General features: G+C 44.6%; 1 protein-coding gene across 1 annotated transcript in view; it reads left to right on the top strand.

The window, feature by feature from the left end:
* The window catches only part of PDE9A (phosphodiesterase 9A), a 31,189-nt gene extending 10,135 nt beyond the window's left edge, over positions 1-21,054 (top strand). The window contains exons 6-16 of the mRNA XM_085297954.1: positions 3,134-3,215; positions 5,617-5,691; positions 8,931-9,017; positions 12,150-12,254; positions 13,372-13,454; positions 14,309-14,465; positions 15,641-15,754; positions 16,405-16,509; positions 18,070-18,198; positions 18,391-18,486; positions 20,134-21,054. Of these exons, the coding sequence (XP_085154080.1) occupies positions 3,134-3,215; positions 5,617-5,691; positions 8,931-9,017; positions 12,150-12,254; positions 13,372-13,454; positions 14,309-14,465; positions 15,641-15,754; positions 16,405-16,509; positions 18,070-18,198; positions 18,391-18,486; positions 20,134-20,154 (1,054 nt within the window). The 3' untranslated portion in view covers positions 20,155-21,054. The remainder of the gene's footprint in view (positions 1-3,133; positions 3,216-5,616; positions 5,692-8,930; positions 9,018-12,149; positions 12,255-13,371; positions 13,455-14,308; positions 14,466-15,640; positions 15,755-16,404; positions 16,510-18,069; positions 18,199-18,390; positions 18,487-20,133) is intronic.
* The last annotated feature ends 414 nt before the right edge of the window (positions 21,055-21,468 follow it).

Raw genomic sequence — 21,468 nt, 5'->3', positions numbered from 1 at the left:
AAACAGCAATATTTTAAGCTCATTTAACAAGAAAAACAGGAATAGAGAGTGCTGCATCTACCCAGTGCAGCCTGCTCCAGATCTGGCTGAATCTCCCTTGCGATCAGTCCTCCCTCTCTCGTGACCAGGAGGACTCTCTGCATCTCTGGAGCTTTCAGGCCACATGGGTCTGGGCAGCATCAAGTTGCTGATCTGGCTTTGAGGCGCCAGCATCTCTCACGCAGGAATTTGCAGTGTGATATGCCTTGGCAGACCCTCACTGTCGGGGGTCTGGCTAGGTCAGGTACTGGCAGCCAGCAGTACAAGAGCAGCACAGGCTCCAGGAGCAGCCAGACACTCCAGAAAGCAGCCAGAGATCCAGGCAGGCTCGGACATTTGGCCATGAAGTCGGAGCGGCTGTAAATCCGTGGCTGTCGCTGCTACACGAACAACCCCTGCCGCCGTCTGCCCTCCTGACAGCCCTATCGCCTTGTCCCAGACTGCTCTCGCTCCGGGAGTCATCACCCCAGGGGAACAGCTCAGCCCTGCACGTGCTTATCCCCAAGTGCCTTCTCACCCCTCCTGCTGGGTCCTAGGGCAGCCCGTGGGGCCTCCTGCGCCTGCGTGCGCGCGTGGCACACGTGCTGAAGCGGCACCGCGCCGGGCGCTCGGCTCCTGCCTTCGTGGCTGCTGCCGGTCAGTGGGACGGGCTGAGCTCCGGGGGCGGCTGCAGCTCCCCTTTCGCTGGGTGACGGTGGTACCTCCGCAGGGAACAACGGCAAGGGGGGATTTTTTACTGGTGGTTTGTAGCAGTTTTAACCGCTGGCAGCTGGTACCTCAAAAGTCAGAGCTCCGCATGGAACATGCTGTGCTAAAAACAGATGTATTGCTCTGCAGCACATGATGCTGGGTACAGGCACCCAAGCCAGCTTGCTCTTAGCTACCATGGGAGTTGTATAGATGCTTGAAGCAGAGGTCTAACTCACTCTGCCCAGCATCACCTTGTGCCATATTGATCTGCTTTTCTTGTCGGTGGCAGTTTCCTGCAACCATTCTTCTATGTGGAGCTTGGAAAAATATGCAATATATACATGCAAAAGATATAACTCAGTAGAATTGGGGGCGTGCTTTTTGTGGATCTTATATCTCCAATTCTTTGTCCCACAGAAACACTCCCATGCTCCACCACATCACCATTTCTCCTTTGTAACGTGAGGTGAAAATTGAGGTCCCGCACCAGTAACGCAGAGAGGCTTGCACAAAATCCTGGCCAGGTTCAGCTTACAGTCAGGGGTTGCTCTGAGTCACTGCTTTCTGGTGTACAAGCGAGGAGAGGGTTGCTCCTTGTGTGGTCTTGCCATTAAGCGGGACCCAGGAGCAAGGTGCCAAGGAACAGCACACAGCTCCCCATCCCCCAGGCAACGACGTCTCCACCGGCGCGATGCCGTCAGAAGTGGTGACCTCAAGCTGAGGTGCTTCATCCCCGTGCCAGGCAGCTCCACAAACAGACTCCACGGCCGGTGCAAGGGGCATGGAGGCATCCCGAGGCAAAGGGGAAATGGCTTGGGTCCTATTTTGACTTGTCATCCCTTGTGCAGTATGTCATTTGCCACATAAAGGGTTACAATTAGATTTAGATATTGTATCTGAACTAAACTCATGTATGTGTGTGTGTGCACATATTCCTTTAATAATATCACAATGAATATAGCTATATTCATCTATAGTTGTGTATTCTTATATTTACATTTACCATACAGGAGGATAATGATGAACAGCTAGGTTTATAACAGTCATCACGCATCGTGATATCTGCATTTCTACTTGGCAGAAGGGCAAAGTGGCCCTACTGGCATCAATTTGATTTGCTTTTTTTGCTAGTCTGCTTTTTGTGCTAACTATTGGCAGACACCAATAACATTACAGTCTTTTAAAATTGCGATCACTTACAAATAGAGTTTTGCATTTGTAAGGGCCTGATGCATCCTGGCTCTGGTGTGGTCCGCAGCGTGGCAGGATGAAGGCTTCAGAGTCTTACGACAGCTGTGAAATATGGATGGTTGGCTGACCTGAGGCTAACCCTGGAAGCCAGCTCCCATTAGGGCAAGGAAAGCCCCAGTCTCACTATTTTTATCCCACTAATACTCCTCACAGTTGAGAAAATGGGTTTAGAAACGATTAAGACAGCTTTTCACCAACTGAGAATCTCCTTAAACAGCGCAGGAAAAGGCAGCTGTTTGGAGGCTGCTGACCAGCATGAACTAAAAGATGAAATTACTTTGCAGAGGATTCAGACAGTGCCATCGGAAATGATAGCAGGGATCAAAGACAAGAGGAAAAACAAAAGCGATGTGGGCCAGTTCCCAACAGAGAAGCAATAGAGAGAGGCAATACAAAATTTGCAAAATCCTGAAAAGGGGGACAAATAAAGTCAGTGAAATGTTTCAGTCAGTTTCATTTTGGGCTTTCTTTTAGGTTCATTTGGTTGTGGGGGTGGAGTGAGAAATGAGAGAGGATAATCCAAATCTTAGGTCTCCAGGGATAAATGCGAAACGCGGCACATCCGCATCCCGTGATCGGTGCGGTGCGGTGCGACCCTGGGAGGCTCCCGCGGCTCCTGGCCCAGTCTCCCGCGTGGCCGCCCCGGCACAGGCCGGGGGTGCTGCGTGGACAAACGCGAAGAGCGAGGCGAGGCTGCTCTCTCGGGGATCTAAGCTGCAAGGCGGTGAGCTCTGCCGTACTAGCCAGTGTCAGGGGCAGAGCAGAGTCGCCGCCTGTTTTATTTACCAGTGCTGGTGCAGCCTCCTAGTTTGAAAAGCATGCTGGCGTGAATGCAGGCTGTTTGCTAAAAGGAAGGTTACTAGGTTTAAATAGAAGGGGTTGGGTATCCATGGATACATGACTGGAGAAGAACAGTCCTAATCTGTATTCAAATATATGGAGAAAGGCAGACGGGAGCGTTGCACAAGGGGAGAATATCCCAAACAGGATCACACTTTTAAAGCATTTCAGCAACAGCAGATTAGAAAAGGAGAGGTTGAGAAGCGGCACAATCTCCAAGCAATGCCTACCAAAAGACCAAAACACATCTGACATTTTTCAAGACCGAGCGGTGCTGTTCCCGCAATGCTAAGGGCTGAATATTTCATTTCAGGACTAACTGTCCCTGCAAGTACAGCTTTTTGGATGAAAACAAGAGGCCAACTCCCCGGCGGGATGTACCCTCCTACCCAAAGGTACCATGCAATACTCATGCTTATACGAATCCTAACACATGCTTGCCATCCTGACAAATGTCATTTTACAATGCACGACTCCCTCGCCATCTATCATTTAATTATTCTAAACACGGGGCCTGATCCAAAATTCCTGGAATCCAGTGGAAAAGCTGTCATGGCCTGCAACGGGCTTAGAGTTGGATCCTCAGTAATCTTTAATACTTGAAATCTCATTAGTGTTTGAAATGTTAATGACCATTTTGCTCTTGTTAACATTTAATGCTCTTCCGTCTAGTAATATTTGCTTATTCTGTATGCTTGTAGCACACTATCAAAAATACCCTATAATGTTGTACTCTAATTGAAAATAGTGCTGCTTCCTGTTTTCGCCTAATGGATTATTTTTTAATTTAAAAAAGTAATTTATGGGATGCTTCAGTTGGGAAAACAAAGAGAAAATGCTACTTTGGATTCTCTCCAGAATGATTCATTGCACCTGTGAAAATGAGTTAGTGTATTTACTAGAGCAAATGTCAAAGTTTGAAGAAGAATGTCTACCAGGCACAAGCAAATACAAATTCAGAGTGGTGAATGGGCCCAAAACCATGAAACACACAGGATATTTGGTCCAAGCGCCTGCAGTCCCTCTCCACAGAAATTATTCAAAGCTGCCAGGATGCAGCCGCTCCGTGTCCAACTCGCACCTTGACAAAACACCAGGTCACACGTGTGCAAATTGTAGCTTAAGAGCAGTCATTTGCTTGCACAGACCAAAGCTGTCTCAACGGCCTTGCGTGACCCAGCTGCATCATACAACATACATCCTTGCAAACTTGTCTTCAGAGCCTTACTGAACAACGAATTATAAATCTTGGCTGTATTATTAGAAGACTGCCATTTATTTTGCCCTGCCTAGCAAAAGTGATGTCTAGGCCTATGAAGTAGGCTATGGTAGACTTATGGTTTTTTTAATTAAATTTTGCCCTATATAGGGCAAACATAGTCCTTCTGAAACTGATTTTAGCATTTATGCCAGATACCCCTTCAACTTTGCTCTACTGCTATAATATCGATACTTTGAATTAACAACAAATGCTACAGAGAGTTGTGTTGACTGGCTGCAGGGTAAACCAATACACTGCTGTCCAGGGAACACAGCTCGTAAGGGTTTTGGCTTCAGAAGAAGTTTGGGTTCTGCTTGCCAGATCTGTGATATTTGTTATTAGGTTTGAGGTGACAAATTTGTCCAATGTCAGTGAGGCTAAGAGGCGATGATTCTGCTGAAAGAAGAAGTGGCCATGATTAAATAACTCATCCGTATTGCTAATTCGCAGATTTCTTGCAGAACATCATATTAAGTGTACGTTAAATATGCAAAAGCAAAAACTGTTGCCTTCTCCAGAAGGAAAATTCATCTTCAGTGTTACCCTTCTCTGAATCTTAATTCAATATCAACAATTTGATGGCTCAAATAGTTTCATTCAGAATTGCAGTATAGTACACCTGAACTAATTACAGACAGGTATGGTAAATGCACCAATTAAAGCTACAAGATTTTTGTGTTCCAAGAAGACTTTGATCAATAGAGTCTAAGAAATATGATTCAGTAATGTCCAGATTCTTCCCTGATCTTTTAACCTCCCACATTCTTTTTTTTTCTTTTTATAAACAAATCCCCACTGCATGATGAACTGGATTTTGAGCCTAAGGATAAAAAGTTAAATAATTCTTGCAGGCTGACAACCAATTTGAAAAAGTGGAACTTCTTGAAAAAATACTCAGAATGAGACTATAAATTATCTGAAATTCAAAATATTACACTAACTACTTTAAAATAATAAACCTATACACTTCATATTATATAGCCACAACTGGATGCATTAAATGCACTAAATTGTTTCACTAGTAGTGGAATTAATGCAGTGGGGGACAGACTGGCATCCTACACCCTTTACATCTCTTTGCTGAAATAGCCTGTATGCCTCCACCAGCAGCCCCCTCCCTAGCATCTCCTCGCTTCTCCCTTTTCTCCCAGGTCTTCCATATCCCTTGCCCCATTACAAACGTGCCCGTCCACCCCAGCATCCCAGAGCTGCTTGTGAGAGGCAGCCGTGCTGTGGCCCGTTCGGAGCCATGCGTGCCAGCAGCCACCTGGCATGTCCCCCTCTGTGTTCAGTGGCATTTCTGTCACAAAAAAAAAAAAAAAAAAAAAGCAAAACATTGCTTTGGAGGAAGAGTGGCCTGCTGGCTCTCAAATTACTGGGAGAAAAAGGAAAAGGGCAGAGAGAGAACTTTTCCCTTGGGAAATCAGGTCCAAACCCACGTGAGCGGGGCCCCGGGGCGTTTCAGAGATGTGCGGCTGCAACCTCACGCAGATGCAGAGTGCTCTCAGTAACGCTGCCTGTTGTTTTGCCCACAGTACATGCTGTCCCAGGAGACCATCGAAGCTCTTCGGAAACCAACCTTTGACGTCTGGCTGTGGGAGCCCAATGAGGTAACGATGCGGCAATTAAATAACAGCTTGGGGCTTACAAGCAAGTAACTAGGAGGTAAATTTGGCTACAAGTTTGCAAGGTGCCAGGTCTCTGCAGCATCTGCCTGCAGACCCTTGTGCAATCCCAGTGACGGGTCAGGGATCCCACTGGTCAGCGCAGCTGCCACAGACCCCTTGGAGGTCTTTGCTGCCCTGAAGCCTTGACATGACCATGCAAAAGATGGTCATCACTTAGGCAACTGGCTCGAGTCACCCTGTGGTCAATACAACGTGCAGCCTCTGCTGGCTGAGGAGCTAAGGGCCAAAGAGCTCCTGGCTGCGCTTTGTCCCCACTGAGGCTGTCATCGAGAAAAATACTCCTTCCCACAGTGAAGACAGACCCTCAGGGATTAGCCCCCATCCAACAGCACCATTTGCTGGGTTTGTACTCTTTCTGAGAACAAACAAAGCCAAAATAGCTATTTGAGGTAATCTGAAGGAGTTTTTTTTTTCCCCCTCCTCTCCCTTACCTTATTTTTTTATTACAAATTTCCTTTCTTGTAAGACTTTCCCTAAATCAGGAAATCACAGCTGCTGCTGTACGGATCCAGACTGAGGTGCATGCATTGATTCATACCCTTTTACGCAAAGGGTTTTCTGCAGCGCTTTCTGAAGAGGTTGCCAATCTGCATGCACAGCCTATTAGGCATACTGTCATTAGTCTCCTTGCTTTTGTTTGTCATCTGTATGATGGAAGCTTCTAGAAGGCCCAATGTGCCTCTGCAGAAGCACGAAGAAGGAGGCTGTGTCTCCAATGGCCAGCATATAATATAATGTAAAAATAGATTCAACAGATCTGATTAAATCTCAGATAGGGAAAACATAAGGGAGGACAGACCTAGATTAGGGTTTGAGTGCTGAGTTCTTCTTGAGGGAAGGATTGAGTGGCACTAGCAGCACAATTAAATTTTCAATAAAATATTACACATACAAGAGTCAGTCTAGTTCAGTATTTCTGGATGCACATGACAGGGAAAAATAGTCCAAACCTTCCCCATACACACACACACACCAAGAAAGAGATTTCGTTCAAGACATTTCATCTGGCTGGTGGAGTAACCGACGGACTCTCTGGTGGCGTTCTGGTCTGTCTCCCACTTTTGCAGAGGCTGGCAGCGCTTTCCTCGCGCGGTCTCTGCCAAGCTGGGGCGGACACTCTGCAGTTATTGCTCCCTTTCCCGCCCTATTTCTTGGCATCGCGGCTGGGCAGTTAGTTGCTCAGGCAAAATGGCTTGCCCTGTCTTCTGCATGCCTGTCAGGTCTTTCAAGTGAGGGAGAATTACAACCTGCCAGGTGGACCGTAACACTGTTGGCTCATTGTTATTCTGACTACTAGGAAAGAATACGGAGGGACAAAAGAACATTTTCCACGGATTCTTGCATGCTGGAGTGTAGTATTTTAGCATAGTCACTCATTCAGAGTACTGGGAAGCATGAATGCTGCTAACCAGAGGGTACAGAGATCAGGCATGCCCTGCAAGGAAGGAACGCTGCCCAGAAATAAGATGCCGCACCAACCCTGGTGACCCGAGCACCATATGGGTTTGTCTCACCCTTTTAGCTCTGGTTTGTATTTACAGAGAATGTTTCAATTCTATCAATGCTTATTTAGCATTGAACAGTTAGTTGTCTATGTGCTCAGTAAACAAGGAAATAACATGGTGCTCTGCAATATGTCGGTAATAGGGCTATCCAGCAAGCTTGCATTCTCTTTCACAAATGCTCACTCATTCTAAGCCTTAAAAGAGTCCCATATTCAAGTTTTTGCTGTTGACCAAGAAAGCTAAAATTATTTTTTTTAAACAAAAATTGATACCCTTGTGTATTCACTCGACTCCACGATAGGAGCTCTGGAACTCCAAATCACCCCAGTGACTCACCCAGAGCCCTCTTGGCAATGAGTGGAGGGAGACTGGCGTTTCCTGAGCATAACTCAGCCTCTCAGCTCAGGTTTATTGTTTCAAAAAGTCATTTCTGAAACTGTTGCAAAACATGTATTCTATCTCAGGGACTAGGAAAGAGACAAAGTGCTCTGCATCAAAACACTGGCTATGTGATCTGAGCACAGATCAGCTTGTGACATTGTCCCTCAAGTCTTGTAGGAAAGTCTCTTGCTTCCTGTTCAGATGACTCAAAACCAGCCCCCTTGATACCACATAAACTATGTATATTCCCTGGATAAATATAAAATTTCATTAGATGAAACCATTTTTCTAGAGAGTTTAGAAGATCCTAAATAGTAGAAACCTAACTAAATTTTTTTTCGAGGTTGTATTTATGGTATTATACTCATCATATTGTAACTCCTGGATCAGTCTACAGTCTAAGAGCTGCTAATATGATGGCCACATTCTACCCCCTGCAGATTTTGCTCTCACAGATGAAAATGCAGATATATACAGTCCTGAAATCCTAGAAAGTAGTGCACTTCTGATTAGTGGCAGCTGCTATGTGCACAGATACATCAGGTTATATAGCTCTCTTTTTTCCTGGTTAATCCAGAAGATTAACCAGGAGTGGCACTGCCACGCTAGCTGTGTTCCCGTCCGTGGCTTGGAGCACACGTTGTCTCAGAAGAGCACCCTGCCTTTGCATTGCAGCCATTGGGGTTCGTAGCTCCCGATTGTGGGAGCCGGTGTTCACAAACTCACCCTACCATTCGGTGTTTTAATAAACTGAGATTCTTTTTTTTTAAACAAACAAACAACAAAGTTAGGATAGTTGATTTAAGAACTTACAAGAAGCCATAAAAGACTAGAATACATGCTGCTTTAGGCATGTCTTATTTTCTGCTGTCATTTTCTATACAACTAGGGCCACTGGAGTCAGTGGGAAAATTCCCATTGACTTCAAGAGCGTTAGAACAAGCCCGTATCTCAGCCGAATTAGAAAAAAAGAGCAATGCTTTTTCATGAGAAGGAATTGTTGCGATACGTATGAATCACAAATGCTAAAGAGAGTCGGTATGATTCAAAGCCCTGTACAAAATCTGTGAAGTCAGCAGTGATCTGTCTACTTCAAAAAGCTTTCAGAACCTCTTGCACCGTCTTTAATCATGCAATCTTTGAACATCTTTCTTTCATCTTAACAAAAGGGCTCTGCAATTACGTGAGGGTTACAAGGAGGAAATTCACTTTGCTCTGTATTGTAAACTAAAGTGATATGTGCCAAGCTGATAACCTATCTCTCCCTGGCCACAGATGCTGAGTTGTTTAGAACATATGTACCACGATCTTGGACTGGTTAAAGACTTCAACATCAATCCTATCACGTTAAAGAGGTGGCTGGTAAGTATTTCAGTTTACTGACTATTTGCAGTTTTTCAGATTCAGAAATCAATAAACAAAATACTTAGGCATGAAATTAGCTTTGCTCACATGAGTAATCCCACTGAAAGCAATGAATCTATACACAGCCCTAAAGTGTAAGTACTTCTGCAAATGGTTGCATTCTTGTGGTCACAGATGACTATTTTTAACTGTTTTGCATTCATTTGCTGAGCTTTCTATTATTACAAGCAATTCACTTCTGGTGAGTGCTGCTGTGGCTTGATGTAAATGGAGACAACAAGAACATCTTCAAATATAGCCAAAAAAAAGCCAGTCAGTACAATAATTATTAGATGTGTTAAGTCACAGGGAGTAAAATGCAAGGAAGGAAAGAAAAGAAATGGCTGAGAAGCTAAAGAATTTTTTCTACCTTGGTCTTCAATATGGGGAATGTTACAGGGAAGTCAAACGTGATAAAGATGAGATCATACCAGAAACTAAAAGGTCTAAAGAAGAAACACTGTAGCATTTAAAAAACGGTAAGTTTTCAGACCTGAGGGGGAGTATAAGCATGAAATTGTTAAAAAGCTGAAGAATATGTTGGCTTTCTCAGTAAAGTGCGTCAGTTTCCTACAGTAGTGCAGAATAGTAAATATACCGCTAGTTGTTTAAAAAGGATCGAGGAATAACCTGAATAATTCTAGTTAGCAAAACTAACATCTCTACCTGGCAAATTTATTGAAACAGTAACTAAAAACATCATGACGTGAACTTCATGATATGAATAAGTTTCTTACGATTCCCATGGAGAAGAATTATGTTTTACTAATCTTGCTTAATTATCTGAAGAGTGTGCACAGAGCAGAGGGACCTGTTTTATACGATTGATGTAGACTTCCAGAAAGGTCTGAACAAACTCCACGTGGTCGGAAGGCTGATTAGAAATTGGAATAGGGGATAAAATGGACCAATATTAGCACGTCTCTATGCAAAAAGTAAGGCTCACCTGGTATTTATGTGTAGCATTGGTTAAGCCATTTTAGAAAAAGATAATGACTACATTTAAGGAGATTTTAAAAATGATCAAGACCTGGGAAATCTCTCCCTGAAGGAGATAGTTGAAAAGCTTAGTGTTGTTAACCTTAGAAACTCGCTCAACAGAAGGGGTGAGATGAAACCCAATACTATCAAGACTAGCACAGAGCAGATAAAACAGAATATTTCCTCCTCCTGTCTCACAGCCTGCAAACATGGGAAACAAGGTGACATGTCAGCATGCATCAACATACCACCCACAAGCATTACAGCAGGCGGTTTCCTGTTAGCTTGTTTCTCCAAGTCTTTTTCTGCTGCTAGCATTTAAGAGGCTCATTGTGAACAACGAGGGGAGTTTCCTACATGTTTTATACACATCTTAGACACATTGAGAATTCCTTTCCCAGACACTAGCTTCACAGAAAGGAAGGTGATTTTAAAAAAGCCCCAAGGAATCTGCCTCAAGCTGTGATACTTCCCCAGGCAGAGCATGGGCACCAATTTGAACTTCGGTGGATGAGAAAAAGCTGCCTCCCGCATACACTTTCTTTCACGCTCCCACATCCACTGGCTATTGCAGAAAGCAGAGGAGAGGATGACTAATGCAGCCCCATCACTCCAGCCCCTCAGTGCTGTGGGTCAAGATTCCCCCGGGATGCCCTGAGCTCCGCTGCTGGGTATACCCATTACACCCATGCAGTGTTTTTACGGTGCCTGTGCACAAGCAAAGTGCCTCTGCAGAGGCTGGGAGATACCACTCACTGCCCGCAGGCCTGGCTGTCAACCATATAGTGGAATTAGCTAATGATTAACTGATTTTAAAATAATATAAAGTAATTTTAAAGTCTTGGCTGTAGAAGAATCTAAACAGCTTTTGCAATGAAGCCCAAATATTTAATAAGCAGTGAAGGTCCACAGTGAAGCCCCTGTCTTCGTCCAGAGCTAAGCATGCCTATGCTTTCTAGAAGCGAAGTTAAAGGGTTTGACCCCAAAGAGTCCTGAGGAGTCTCTCAGTAAACTCATCCTTTAGCTAGAGAAGAGGACAAGCTTGCCATCACTGTCATTAATTCAAATGCACAAACTGAGGCATGGGGGTAAGGGCTCTTTAGGGTCCAGGCTATGGGCCTTCAGCAGGTGGGGTCCAGCAGTGCTGTTGATGCGCAGGACAAGATGCTGAAGGCCATCTAATATATTAAAAGAGTAACTGACATGTTTTAACCCAGCTGTGCTAGCTTCACTTGGGTGGCACAGCTAACATCAAAACTGCTTTACCTTGCAGTTGTAATGAGCATACACAGCTAGAGTCTGTGGAGAGTTAAAATACACAAAAGTTAGTCCCCCTGTGTCTGCACAGCTGAATCTCACTCATGCTTCCAAGGGTAGAAAATCTACACAGGTATGCTACTGCGTGTGTATTCACATCTGCACTCTACCAAGAGACACATCCCAAAGCGCCACCTCCGAGTGTCTGCAAATGAGATAACAGCTACACTTCAGCTTTGAAGATTTCAAAACCCTAATTTGCATTCAGTGAGCGAGGGGAATGAGGATGTACTTCGTGTTCTTTACATACCCAAAGTGGCTGTTTAGTGACTGCACAGTTTGAAGTTTAAATTCAGGGTAAGAGCACGGAGTCCTATCTTAGGACTGAGATGCATTTACAGCTGCACTGGGATGCTTTTCCATGGCTAGCTGGTGCTAGAGAAAAGCTGCTATGAGCATTACCTGTCTCAGAGTTTACTGATTTCAAACGTACTCAGAATTGTGAAGCCAAGAAAATAATCATCAGGCTGGCATGGGCTTCACATGAGTAGCCCTGTTTTGGCTGGGAAATTAGTCCCTTCTTGTGCAGTTTGGGGACACCACTGCATAGCTAAGGTGTTGACAAATTCTTGAAAGGTAGTTATTTCTTGTCCTCCCCCTAAAGACAGAAAGAGTATTGGAGGGCCTTGTGCTGCAACTTAGTCTTAGCGGAGAAAAATACTGGGCTCCACAGGACTCCTGTAAGGGCACAGAGTGCTTCCTGGAAGACTGGGAAGCATATGCATTCCCATTTTTATATATATAAAAAAAGAGCTCTCCTATCTCTGCCTGATCCTTTCCCTCTTTCTGCAGCTGTGTATTCATGACAACTACAGAAACAACCCCTTCCATAACTTCCGGCACTGCTTCTGCGTGACCCAGATGATGTACAGCATGATCTCGCTCTGCAGCCTCCAGGTATGTCCGTCACGCAGATATTAGCACTCCGTCTCCCTCATGAGGGCCACGAAACCTGTGCCCATCTTGCTTGCCAAAGAAGCCACCGACTTCTTTGTTAACGATGAGCCTTGTGGTAGCTGCCTTTGTGCAGTCCCCGGAAAGAGGGGGGCAAGTGTTGGGCAAGTTGTTGGGTTTTTGCTTTTGGCTGCCCACTCAGCCAGTGCATTGCAGAGCCCAGACACCTCCCAGACTTCCTGGGGCTGCTGGGGAGCTACCTTTACCTCCAGCATATTCATACACAAAAGTCCTGTTGGTATTTTGATAGCAGGAAACATTTACAAATTGGATCCAAAAGCCTACTGAGTTATGGTCTGTAGATGTGAGCTTTGTCCATGGCACAAAATATTTCCACAGAGGTTTTTTCCAAAACAGTGATTGCCCCTGGGTGATCTAGTGCAAATAATATATTGCATGTACCATAATGCAAGATTCATATTTGACCTGTGTGTTCTCCTAAGCTACATGTATCTATTCTTTCCTTTGATTTGAAAATCTGTGTTTGCATATTCATTTCATTTCTGTAAAAGATAGATCTTATTTGTCCCATAGTTAAATGTCTCTTAGTTTCTGGCCTAAGTCTGCTTCCTTTTCAGCAGGAGTATGAAGAAAAACTTTTTTGCATGGAAGTTCATCCTTTTCAGAAGCTGTAGAAAAGTTACATTTAATTTTTCTCACTCTTTTTATAACTTTAGTTAATAAAGAATGTAATGACAGCTAAGTTATCTTCTAGTCCTAACTAAACTAATCAAGATACTCAAATGACTTGTAAGAGAGTCAGACAGTTAATATCTCTGTACTTTCACACTATTTCTGCAGTAATAGCAAGTTTGAGGCAAATTGCCTCCTCTGAGCTGCTGTTATTTAATACAACAAAGGCAAATCTCAGTCATTTTTGCTGGAAAGGAAGGCAGAAATCTCTTTCTTGATTGAAGTAAATTGAACTATGGAAACATATTTCATTTTGCTCAGATTTGTATCTCCCTGAAATGTAAATGTGGGCTTTTTTCTTCTTCTCATTTATGAGGACAGAAGAAGTAGAAACTGTAAGACTGCATTGATGGTTTGTACTTTGCAGGAGAAATTTTCCCAAATTGACATCTTGATTCTCATGACTGCAGCAGTGTGCCATGACTTGGATCACCCTGGCTATAACAATACGTAAGTCTGTCTCTTGCTTTCTCTTTCCTAAAATTTATTTGGAAGGTAACACTAGCTGGCATTTTTGTGGATCAGATTTTCCTCCTCACACCTTGGGGTGGCCACAGCCTTCCCCCAACGCCCTGTTGTTCGCTCACACACGGGCCAGGGCAGAACTTTATGCAGAAACTTCAGGTCTGGATTGTGATTGCCAACTGCCCTCAGCTTTGTCAGGAAAATACTCTTTCAGATTTCTACCCTGACACTTCCCTCTCTACTCCTGAGAGGAGGAAAAAAAAGGAAATATCTTACAGTTGAGAGGACACAGAGGAGTATAGCTCCACTGACTGAAACGTAATAATTAAAAAGAGTGATTTAACTTAAACATTATTTCACAGTTATAGATTACAAAGTTTATATTATTCTATTCACTATCATGTGAGGAAGCCAGAAGTGTTATTCATGGTCACTTTTGCTTTTGTATATGTATGTGTGAAAGCGAGAGGGAGGGAGAGAGAATCTAATTTATTGTAGTCATTCACTAAATAAGGTGAGAACCCAGTTCTGGTGGAGAATCCATCTGTCAGCATTCGTGGGAGCTGAATGAAACCCAAACCATTCCTTTGGTTTTTGTTCTACATCATTTTAAGCTGCAGAGACTTGGTGAAACAAAATAACCTACAGGGGAAGAGTGCCTGAAGTGATATTAAAGTAATATCCATCTTCTCTAGAAGTCTGATTTAGTATTAACAATCAAAAAAAAATTGCAGTTTACTGAATAAATATTTCAAAAGAATGTAGTTAAAAGTAAGCAGCGTGTTTTAGAGCAGCTGGTGTGGATCAGTAGGACTTCTCATTGTTTCTCTTCACATCAGCTATCAGATAAATGCACGAACAGAGCTTGCAGTACGCTACAACGACATCTCCCCACTAGAGAACCATCACTGCGCCGTGGCTTTCCAGATCATTTCCCAGCCAGAATACAACATTTTCTCCAACGTCAACCAGGACCAGTTCAAACAGATAAGACAGGTATGAGTGCTGGTCCAATTTGTGTCCTACAAACTGTGCTTGAAGTTGTAGCCTGCACAGACCTCCCTGCTGTACAATACAAGCGAATCGTTCTCCCTGGAGGAGGGGTGCCAAAAAAAACCCCTCACACTGGAAAGATCCAAGAGGGATTCTTGGATGATTTCCACAACAGCACTCCCTGGAATGTCTTGCTGAGAAATAATGAGCACGTCCTGACTATTAAAGCCTGTGACATTTTTTATGTAGTTATTTATGTTGTGGAAGGAGCCAATTAGCTCTGACTGGGAAAGGATTAAGCTCTCATGACAGAAGTTTATGCTTTAAGAGAACATTGTATTAATTTTAAGAGGGGCTTTGAGATGGGGAAAGATTTACAACAGCAGAGCGCTTCTGCCATTGGAAGAGGCTTTGGTGGACTGGGAGTCATCACAGTTATCTCTGTGACAGTGAACAATACTGTAATTCCCATTATAGCATTAAGGGCCAATATTTGTTCTCACTTTCCATGCCACACCTCCCTTACACACTAAATGAAAAAGCAGACTGAAAAAAAAGGCCTTGAATACTGGTCCAGCTAGAGTCACCGATTCTGCCAATGCAGGAGAAGCAGGTGTGCACCAAAATGGACGGATCTGCATGAAAACCTGCAACTTTAAATTAACCACATATTTTCCAGTCATAAACTCTGCCTAGCAGGGAGTACAGAGCCCCTACTGCTTTGCCCGTGGTTGGATATTTCAAAGTCTTTCATCCAAGGAGGATTAATACGGAGGACATGCTCATCTACTGATCTTTGTCTCTTCTTTGGGTTACTAGAGTCAGCAGCAAAATATATATTGCTTTCCAAGGGACCAACAGTAGATCTTAGCAAACAGTGTGGCCTTTAACATCCTGTTATACAACTGCATTTCCACAATCAGCCAGTCAGAAAGAAAAAACTCTCTGCCTCCAGAACATAATACCAATGTTACAGACCTAGCCAGCCTCCAGCATAGCGACCTCTTTGTAGCTCTTTTCTAGTTTACTTGGTGGTTTGAAGTCAGAAAGTTCCCCTTTCAGTGCTACTGATGTAATACATCTGGGGTTTTTTGTGTGTTAACACCCCCACTTTTCTCTGCAATAATAGACTTTGTACACAATATTGAGTTAATATGTGAACATATTTTCTTTTCTAGGGGATAATTACATTAATCCTGGCTACAGACATGGCAAGACATGCAGAAATACTGGACTCTTTCAAGGAAAAAATGGAAAATTTTGATTACTCTAATGAAGAACACATGACCTGTGTAAGGAGATTTTTGTGGATTATCATTTTTCTGTGCACAGTGTGAAATCTTGTGGATGAATGTGCATTTGTTTAAAAATGAAGTTTCAAGATGTGTTGTTATAAAAGAATCCTTTCTAACACCCACTGCCTCACCAAAAAGAATTACAAATTTATTCTGGCTTAAAAGGCTCTGGCATGCCATCAGGAATAAAATACATTTACTCTGTCAAGATACAAATTCTTGTTGTCCATTGCTATGCAGAAAGAGTGTCCGGTACAAATTCAAGTCTCCTCTGCTTCCTAATCCAATAGTCTTCAAAGTTCATGGAAGCCTCTCCTCTGACTCCATCCAAGCACTCACAAAGAACTTTATGGTCTTTCATGGTTAAATCTCAGAAGTACTTCACATGATAAATAAGCACAAGTTCCATTCTAACATATTCCAGAATTACAAACAGGAAAACTGAGATAGAGGGGGAATAAGTGGCTTATTCAAGGTCATTGAGAGAATGGAAAACATCCAGATAATTTAAGACCTCTGATTTCATCCTAAGATTGTCCTTTCTGTTTGAAAGTATTCTCTGTCCCTGCATCATAAAGAACAAGCTCTGGATAGGGAAAAGAGCCTGGCAATATGACTGCAATATTAAAGTATTTATCCTCTTTCAGCTGAAGATGGTACTGATAAAATGCTGTGATATCTCCAATGAAGTCCGCCCAATGGAAGTAGCGGAGCCCTGGGTAGACTGCTTACTAGAGGAATATTTTATGCAGGTAAGAATGAGAGAGAGACTTGGTTGCACAGATTGCTGCTATTACTGGTTCCCACTTCAGTGGGAGCTGTCCTGCGGTCTGACAGCCCAGTCCAGCTCCAGGATGGAAAGGCTTTCTCAACAGAAAGCTACAGAAGGCTGTCCACCAGAGAAACTGCTCAGAAAGTAGGTGGATGTAATTGACTGTAGTTTGTAGTTGAAAGACAATAGCAGTCAGAAAATCCTAATGCTGTCAGACTGAAGCTAGTTCTATATAAAGGGGTCGCCTTGCAAGTTCATTTGACATATAAATGGTTTTTGAGCCAAAAGGGAAGAGCAGTGGCAAGAGAAAACTGTCAATTAAATGGTATCAAATATTACATGGGACTAGTTTAGACTATTCTAGTTGTGTATAAACATTTGCTTGGAAGAAAAAGCAGAAACTTGCAAAGGTGTGCAAAGTCTGATTTTAAGCTCCCTGAACAAATGCCCCTCACTGGATTCCCAGCTGGACATGAGTTTTGATTGCATAAAAAAGGATCCCTGGAAGAGCAGCCCTCAGCTGACTCCTGCATACAGCCTGAGCCAAGCTTACATGCAGCTGCAGCCGGCATCACAAGCAACAGACAGCTGCAGTGGTCTGAGAAGGACAACGGGCTGGAACTGTCTTGTGCGTTTCTTCCACACATTGGCAGGGTGTGTGCAGAGGACATCTTCTGACAAGAGGCAGAGACTTCTAGCAATGTTCCAGGAGCACCTCTAGCTCACTGCCCTGCAGACTTTAATTAAGCTTGTATTATCTGTGTGCCTTGCGGTTTTAGCCATCCAGATATGAAAAAAAAGCACTGCTGTGTGCCTACAGACCCAATAGAGGGGAGAGAAAGCCTGTAACAGGATACCTTTTTTAGGTGCACAGTCCGTGACCCGCTTGCACATGAACCCACAGAGAAATAGTGAGTCATGTGGTCAAGCAGGTAATATGGTTAACTCATTTCAGCCAATAGAGCTATATTCGTTTAAGCCAATGAAAGGTCTGGACTGTGGTTTGCACAACACAGTCTAAAGTCCTGAACACACATACTCAGCCTTCTCTTGCTGAGTCTGTAGAAATTATGGGTCCTTGGGTAAGCTGGCACTAGCTTTAGTCATTATTAAAGAAGGTTTGTAGTTTCTGGTTGAATACCCAAGAAGAATCACTCTGTGCAGAAGGAAGAAATCAAGGACCCATTCCTTCTCTTACGGAGTGGCAGAGAGCCATTACCACCTTTTTGAATGCTCAAGAATAGCTTTCTCCCCAAGACCCATGGGTTTGCAGTGGGAATCAGGTGGCCTCATAACCCTGGAAGCCCACAGATGACTGCTTTCATGTCAGCACTGTGCAGATCTGTTCAGATGCTTGCTCTGAACAAAGCAGGATGTACTAGCCTGGGGGAAGCAGATTTCTATTCTGTTTTATTTTCAGATATACCATCGAGGTATCTCTACAGAATAGTGCCCTTTATTTATTGATCTACTCTGCACCTCACTCTCCTCATAGGCTTCTAGCTGAGGTTAATATTTGTTCACTATGAATTTGTTCCAGAGCGACCGAGAAAAATCTGAGGGGCTTCCAGTGGCACCTTTCATGGACCGCGATAAAGTGACCAAACCAACAGCGCAGATCGGGTTCCTTAAATTTGTTCTCATCCCCATGTTCGAGACAGTGACAAAGGTCAGTAATCAAACGTGCGAAGCGGAGCTGGGAGTGTACATGAGGTTACTGGTTGTTGTGACAGGCTTGTTGTTAGCCGGGGGAACAGGAATGCACGAGTCACACCCTTCCTTTCAGTCTGCTTCTAGCACGGATGAGTTAATGAATACAAAAAGAAAAGTTAGTATTCTCTCTCTCTTTTTTGTCATCTAGCTATTCCCAGAAGTGGAGGAGGTGATGCTCCAGCCTCTTTGGGAATCCAGGGACCGCTACGAGGAATTAAAACAGATAGATGATGCTATGAAAGAGGTAAGCTCTAAATATCTTTTTCATAAGGCAAACTTCATAACTTAATCATTATAAGTCAAAGGTAATAATTTAATACTAATTTAATTCCCAAATAGTAGGAATGCTTATGGTGTAATCACAGTCATGAGAAACACATTCATTACACCTAACTGCAGAAAGGAGAGTATCAGAGGATGTATGTGCCCACAAGAATCTGTACTTACATCTGCCAGGTGCCCCAGAAGCATGACCGGGGAATAGAGCTGCCTGGAAGTGGGGCACCTTGAGACAAAACCCAGAGATTACTGCTGGAGGGGAGCGCTTCAGCAAGCACCTAGCCCAGAGAGGAAATTCCTTACCCTGGGAAGAAGTTAGTCTGGACTAGACTGCACCAAAATGTCCTGTAGGAGAGGGTAACATTTACCTCAGCTCAAGGGCTACACCAGGGAGGCCTGATTTTCTTTTTGGAGAAGAAAATTCCACTCACATACCTACCATCAAGGATGTGCCTGGAATTTTATGGGGAATCACACTCAGCTACGCAGCACTCGGTAGGGTTAACCAGACAGCCAGCGCAACCATTTTACGGCCCAAGCCGAGCGGGGAGCCCCATGAACGGGATAGCTCTTGTGCTGATAAGCAAGGCGCAGGAAAATTCAGATATTGGCGTAGCCACGTTTGCTCCCTCCTGTCTGCCCGGCCTCGGGAGCCAGGCCCCAGAGAGGGGACCGGTTCCCAGGAGCTGGGTGCCTGTAGCTGCCGTGCCAGCGGCTGTGCTCCTTCAGCTCCTGCGGTGCCTTGCAGACTGCCGCCCTGGACCTGAAACCTCCCCTTAGCTTTCTGATTTCTTTACACACCGCTTCGAACATTTCTTTTCCCTGCCGAGACGGATAACAACACCTACCCAGAACAGTGTTGCACTCGCTAGCGTTTTCCTGGCAAGAACAGTTTTATCACCTAGGCAGGACCCTGTCTGTCACTTTTTCACCAAAATAAATTGAGAAGAACTAGTTGTGCTGATGTTCTTCAATATGTGGGAAACGAAGGTTCGTTCAGTGGATCTCTCATGGGCTGGGTGCGCGGAAGAGTAGCTTTCCGCTACCGCTCCCACTTCCTCCAAAGCCTTTTGGAGGGAACAGCCCTCCTCTCCACAGCACAAACACAGGCTGATTAATCAAAGAGCACAAGTTTTGAGGGCACTAGCTTACAAAGAAGAAGAAAACCTTCTAGGTGCTCTTCGGCTTACGCAGGGTATGCAGAGCATTCCTCGAAGGTGGGAAAAGAGCTCAGAGATGACAGTGAGCTTTTCTGAGGCCTCTCCACGTGTCAAATGGAGCTGAAATTTTGCTTCTGAGTTAGAGAAGCTGTGAAAACAGAATTGCTATGCAGACTGGCAGAGCTTTGATCACGGTGTGCCAGAGGTCTGGGGAAAACGAGAGCTGCGTCGATTCAGAAATACCCCAAAACAAAAGGCGGTAGCTAACACTCCTAGAGCCTAGCACAGCGGTTAGTGAGAAATACTGAGTTCCAGCCTGTGATGTACCGCGGGGCTGCCTGTTACTTCCCAAGAAATTTAGCGCATGCCTTGTGGAGAGAGTAGCACCGGGCCCCCAGCAGTGGGGGCACTGCACATCAGTGGTGTTTATTCTGCTTTGCTCTTCATTTCAGTTGCAGAAAAAAGAGAAGTGAAAGCTTGACCATCGGAAGCACCGAAAAGTGAGAAGAAAAAGACTCTGAGAAAAGCATAAGCCCCAAGGTTATTTTCTTTTTCAAAACTGTATCATCGTCTTTGCCAAGCGGACGTGGTGGCTACGCCTATCCACAGCCCCCCGGGAACCTGTCCTCCAGCGAGGCGGCAGGCAGGGGTGCCCAGCTCGCCAGCCACCCTCTGCCTCCTGGTCTGCAGCCTGCTCGCACTGGCACCACCGCCGGCAGGTGCCGAGGGCTCCCCTCGACTCCAGAGCGTGTGCCACAGACCCTCACCCCACCCCGGCAGGATACCCCCACCCCACCCCGTGGACGTCGTAAAGGTTGAGGCGGGACTCAAACCTTCAGCGCGTTTGCCCTTCTGGTGGCCATCGGGAACTGGGCCCACAGTTTACAGCGACAAAGTGGAGTTTAGCTAAGGAGCCTCTTCTGGAAGATGATCCGCTGAAGTCCAAAACCAAAAAACATCATTCTATTCAAGATACTGCACATATGTGTCCAGCAGTATGCTAACTACAGCATAGCTTAACAGATGCTTGTATTCTGACAGGGGTCTTGGCAGATATTTTTGTTTGCCTAGCAGGCCCTGATGGCACACCTCTCTGTATAATACTCTGAATTTTATAGTGTTCACAGTACATTCAGAAGACCAGCGTATTGAATGCCAATTTTTTTTTTCTACACTAGAAGAACTCAGAAGAAACCTTAGTGGGTTTGCTTTTTGGCCCGGTACAGGTAGGCATCACGGGTTCCTTCAGCGTGAGCAAAGGGAGCTCCCAGCTGAGACTACCATGCAAGCATATTTTTATCCTTGTGGTGCAAAAAGCAACAGCAACAAGAAAAACCTTTGAAGATGTACATTTTTTTTTTACTTTCAACTGATCTGCTAAATAATATATTCTTCTACAGAAACAGGTGTCACACTTGTTTTCTTTTGATGTTCACATAAAAACTGCCTCCTTTCCCAAAGATGAATACTCTCAAAATGAATACAAGGGGAGGGGCTGTACAGGAGAGGGGAGGGTCTAGATTTCTTAAGAGATGTTTTAGAAATGTCTTTTCAGTGGCATCATTGCACCGTAGGAGCAGCACCAGAACAGCTTTGCTTCCACCGATGACTTTGTGAGTGCCGGGAGCGCTGCCCAGCGCTGCAGCCGTGCAGCCCAGTGGCAGCCTGTGCTGTCAGGGCCTCGCAGGTGGTGAGGCCAAAAGAAATCCCTCTTCCTTGCACCCAAGAGAGGCGACCCTTGGCTATGCCGCTTGGCCGCCCCTGGGTTCAGGAGCCGCCCACCCGCA

This window comes from Rhea americana, unplaced genomic scaffold, assembly GCF_003343005.1.
Source record: "Rhea americana isolate MKP2758 unplaced genomic scaffold, rheAme1 scaffold_132, whole genome shotgun sequence".
Classification (NCBI taxonomy): Eukaryota; Metazoa; Chordata; class Aves; order Rheiformes; family Rheidae; genus Rhea; species Rhea americana.
The sequence above is the reverse complement of the archived record's forward strand: the minus strand, read 5'-3'. Positions and strand labels throughout refer to the sequence as shown.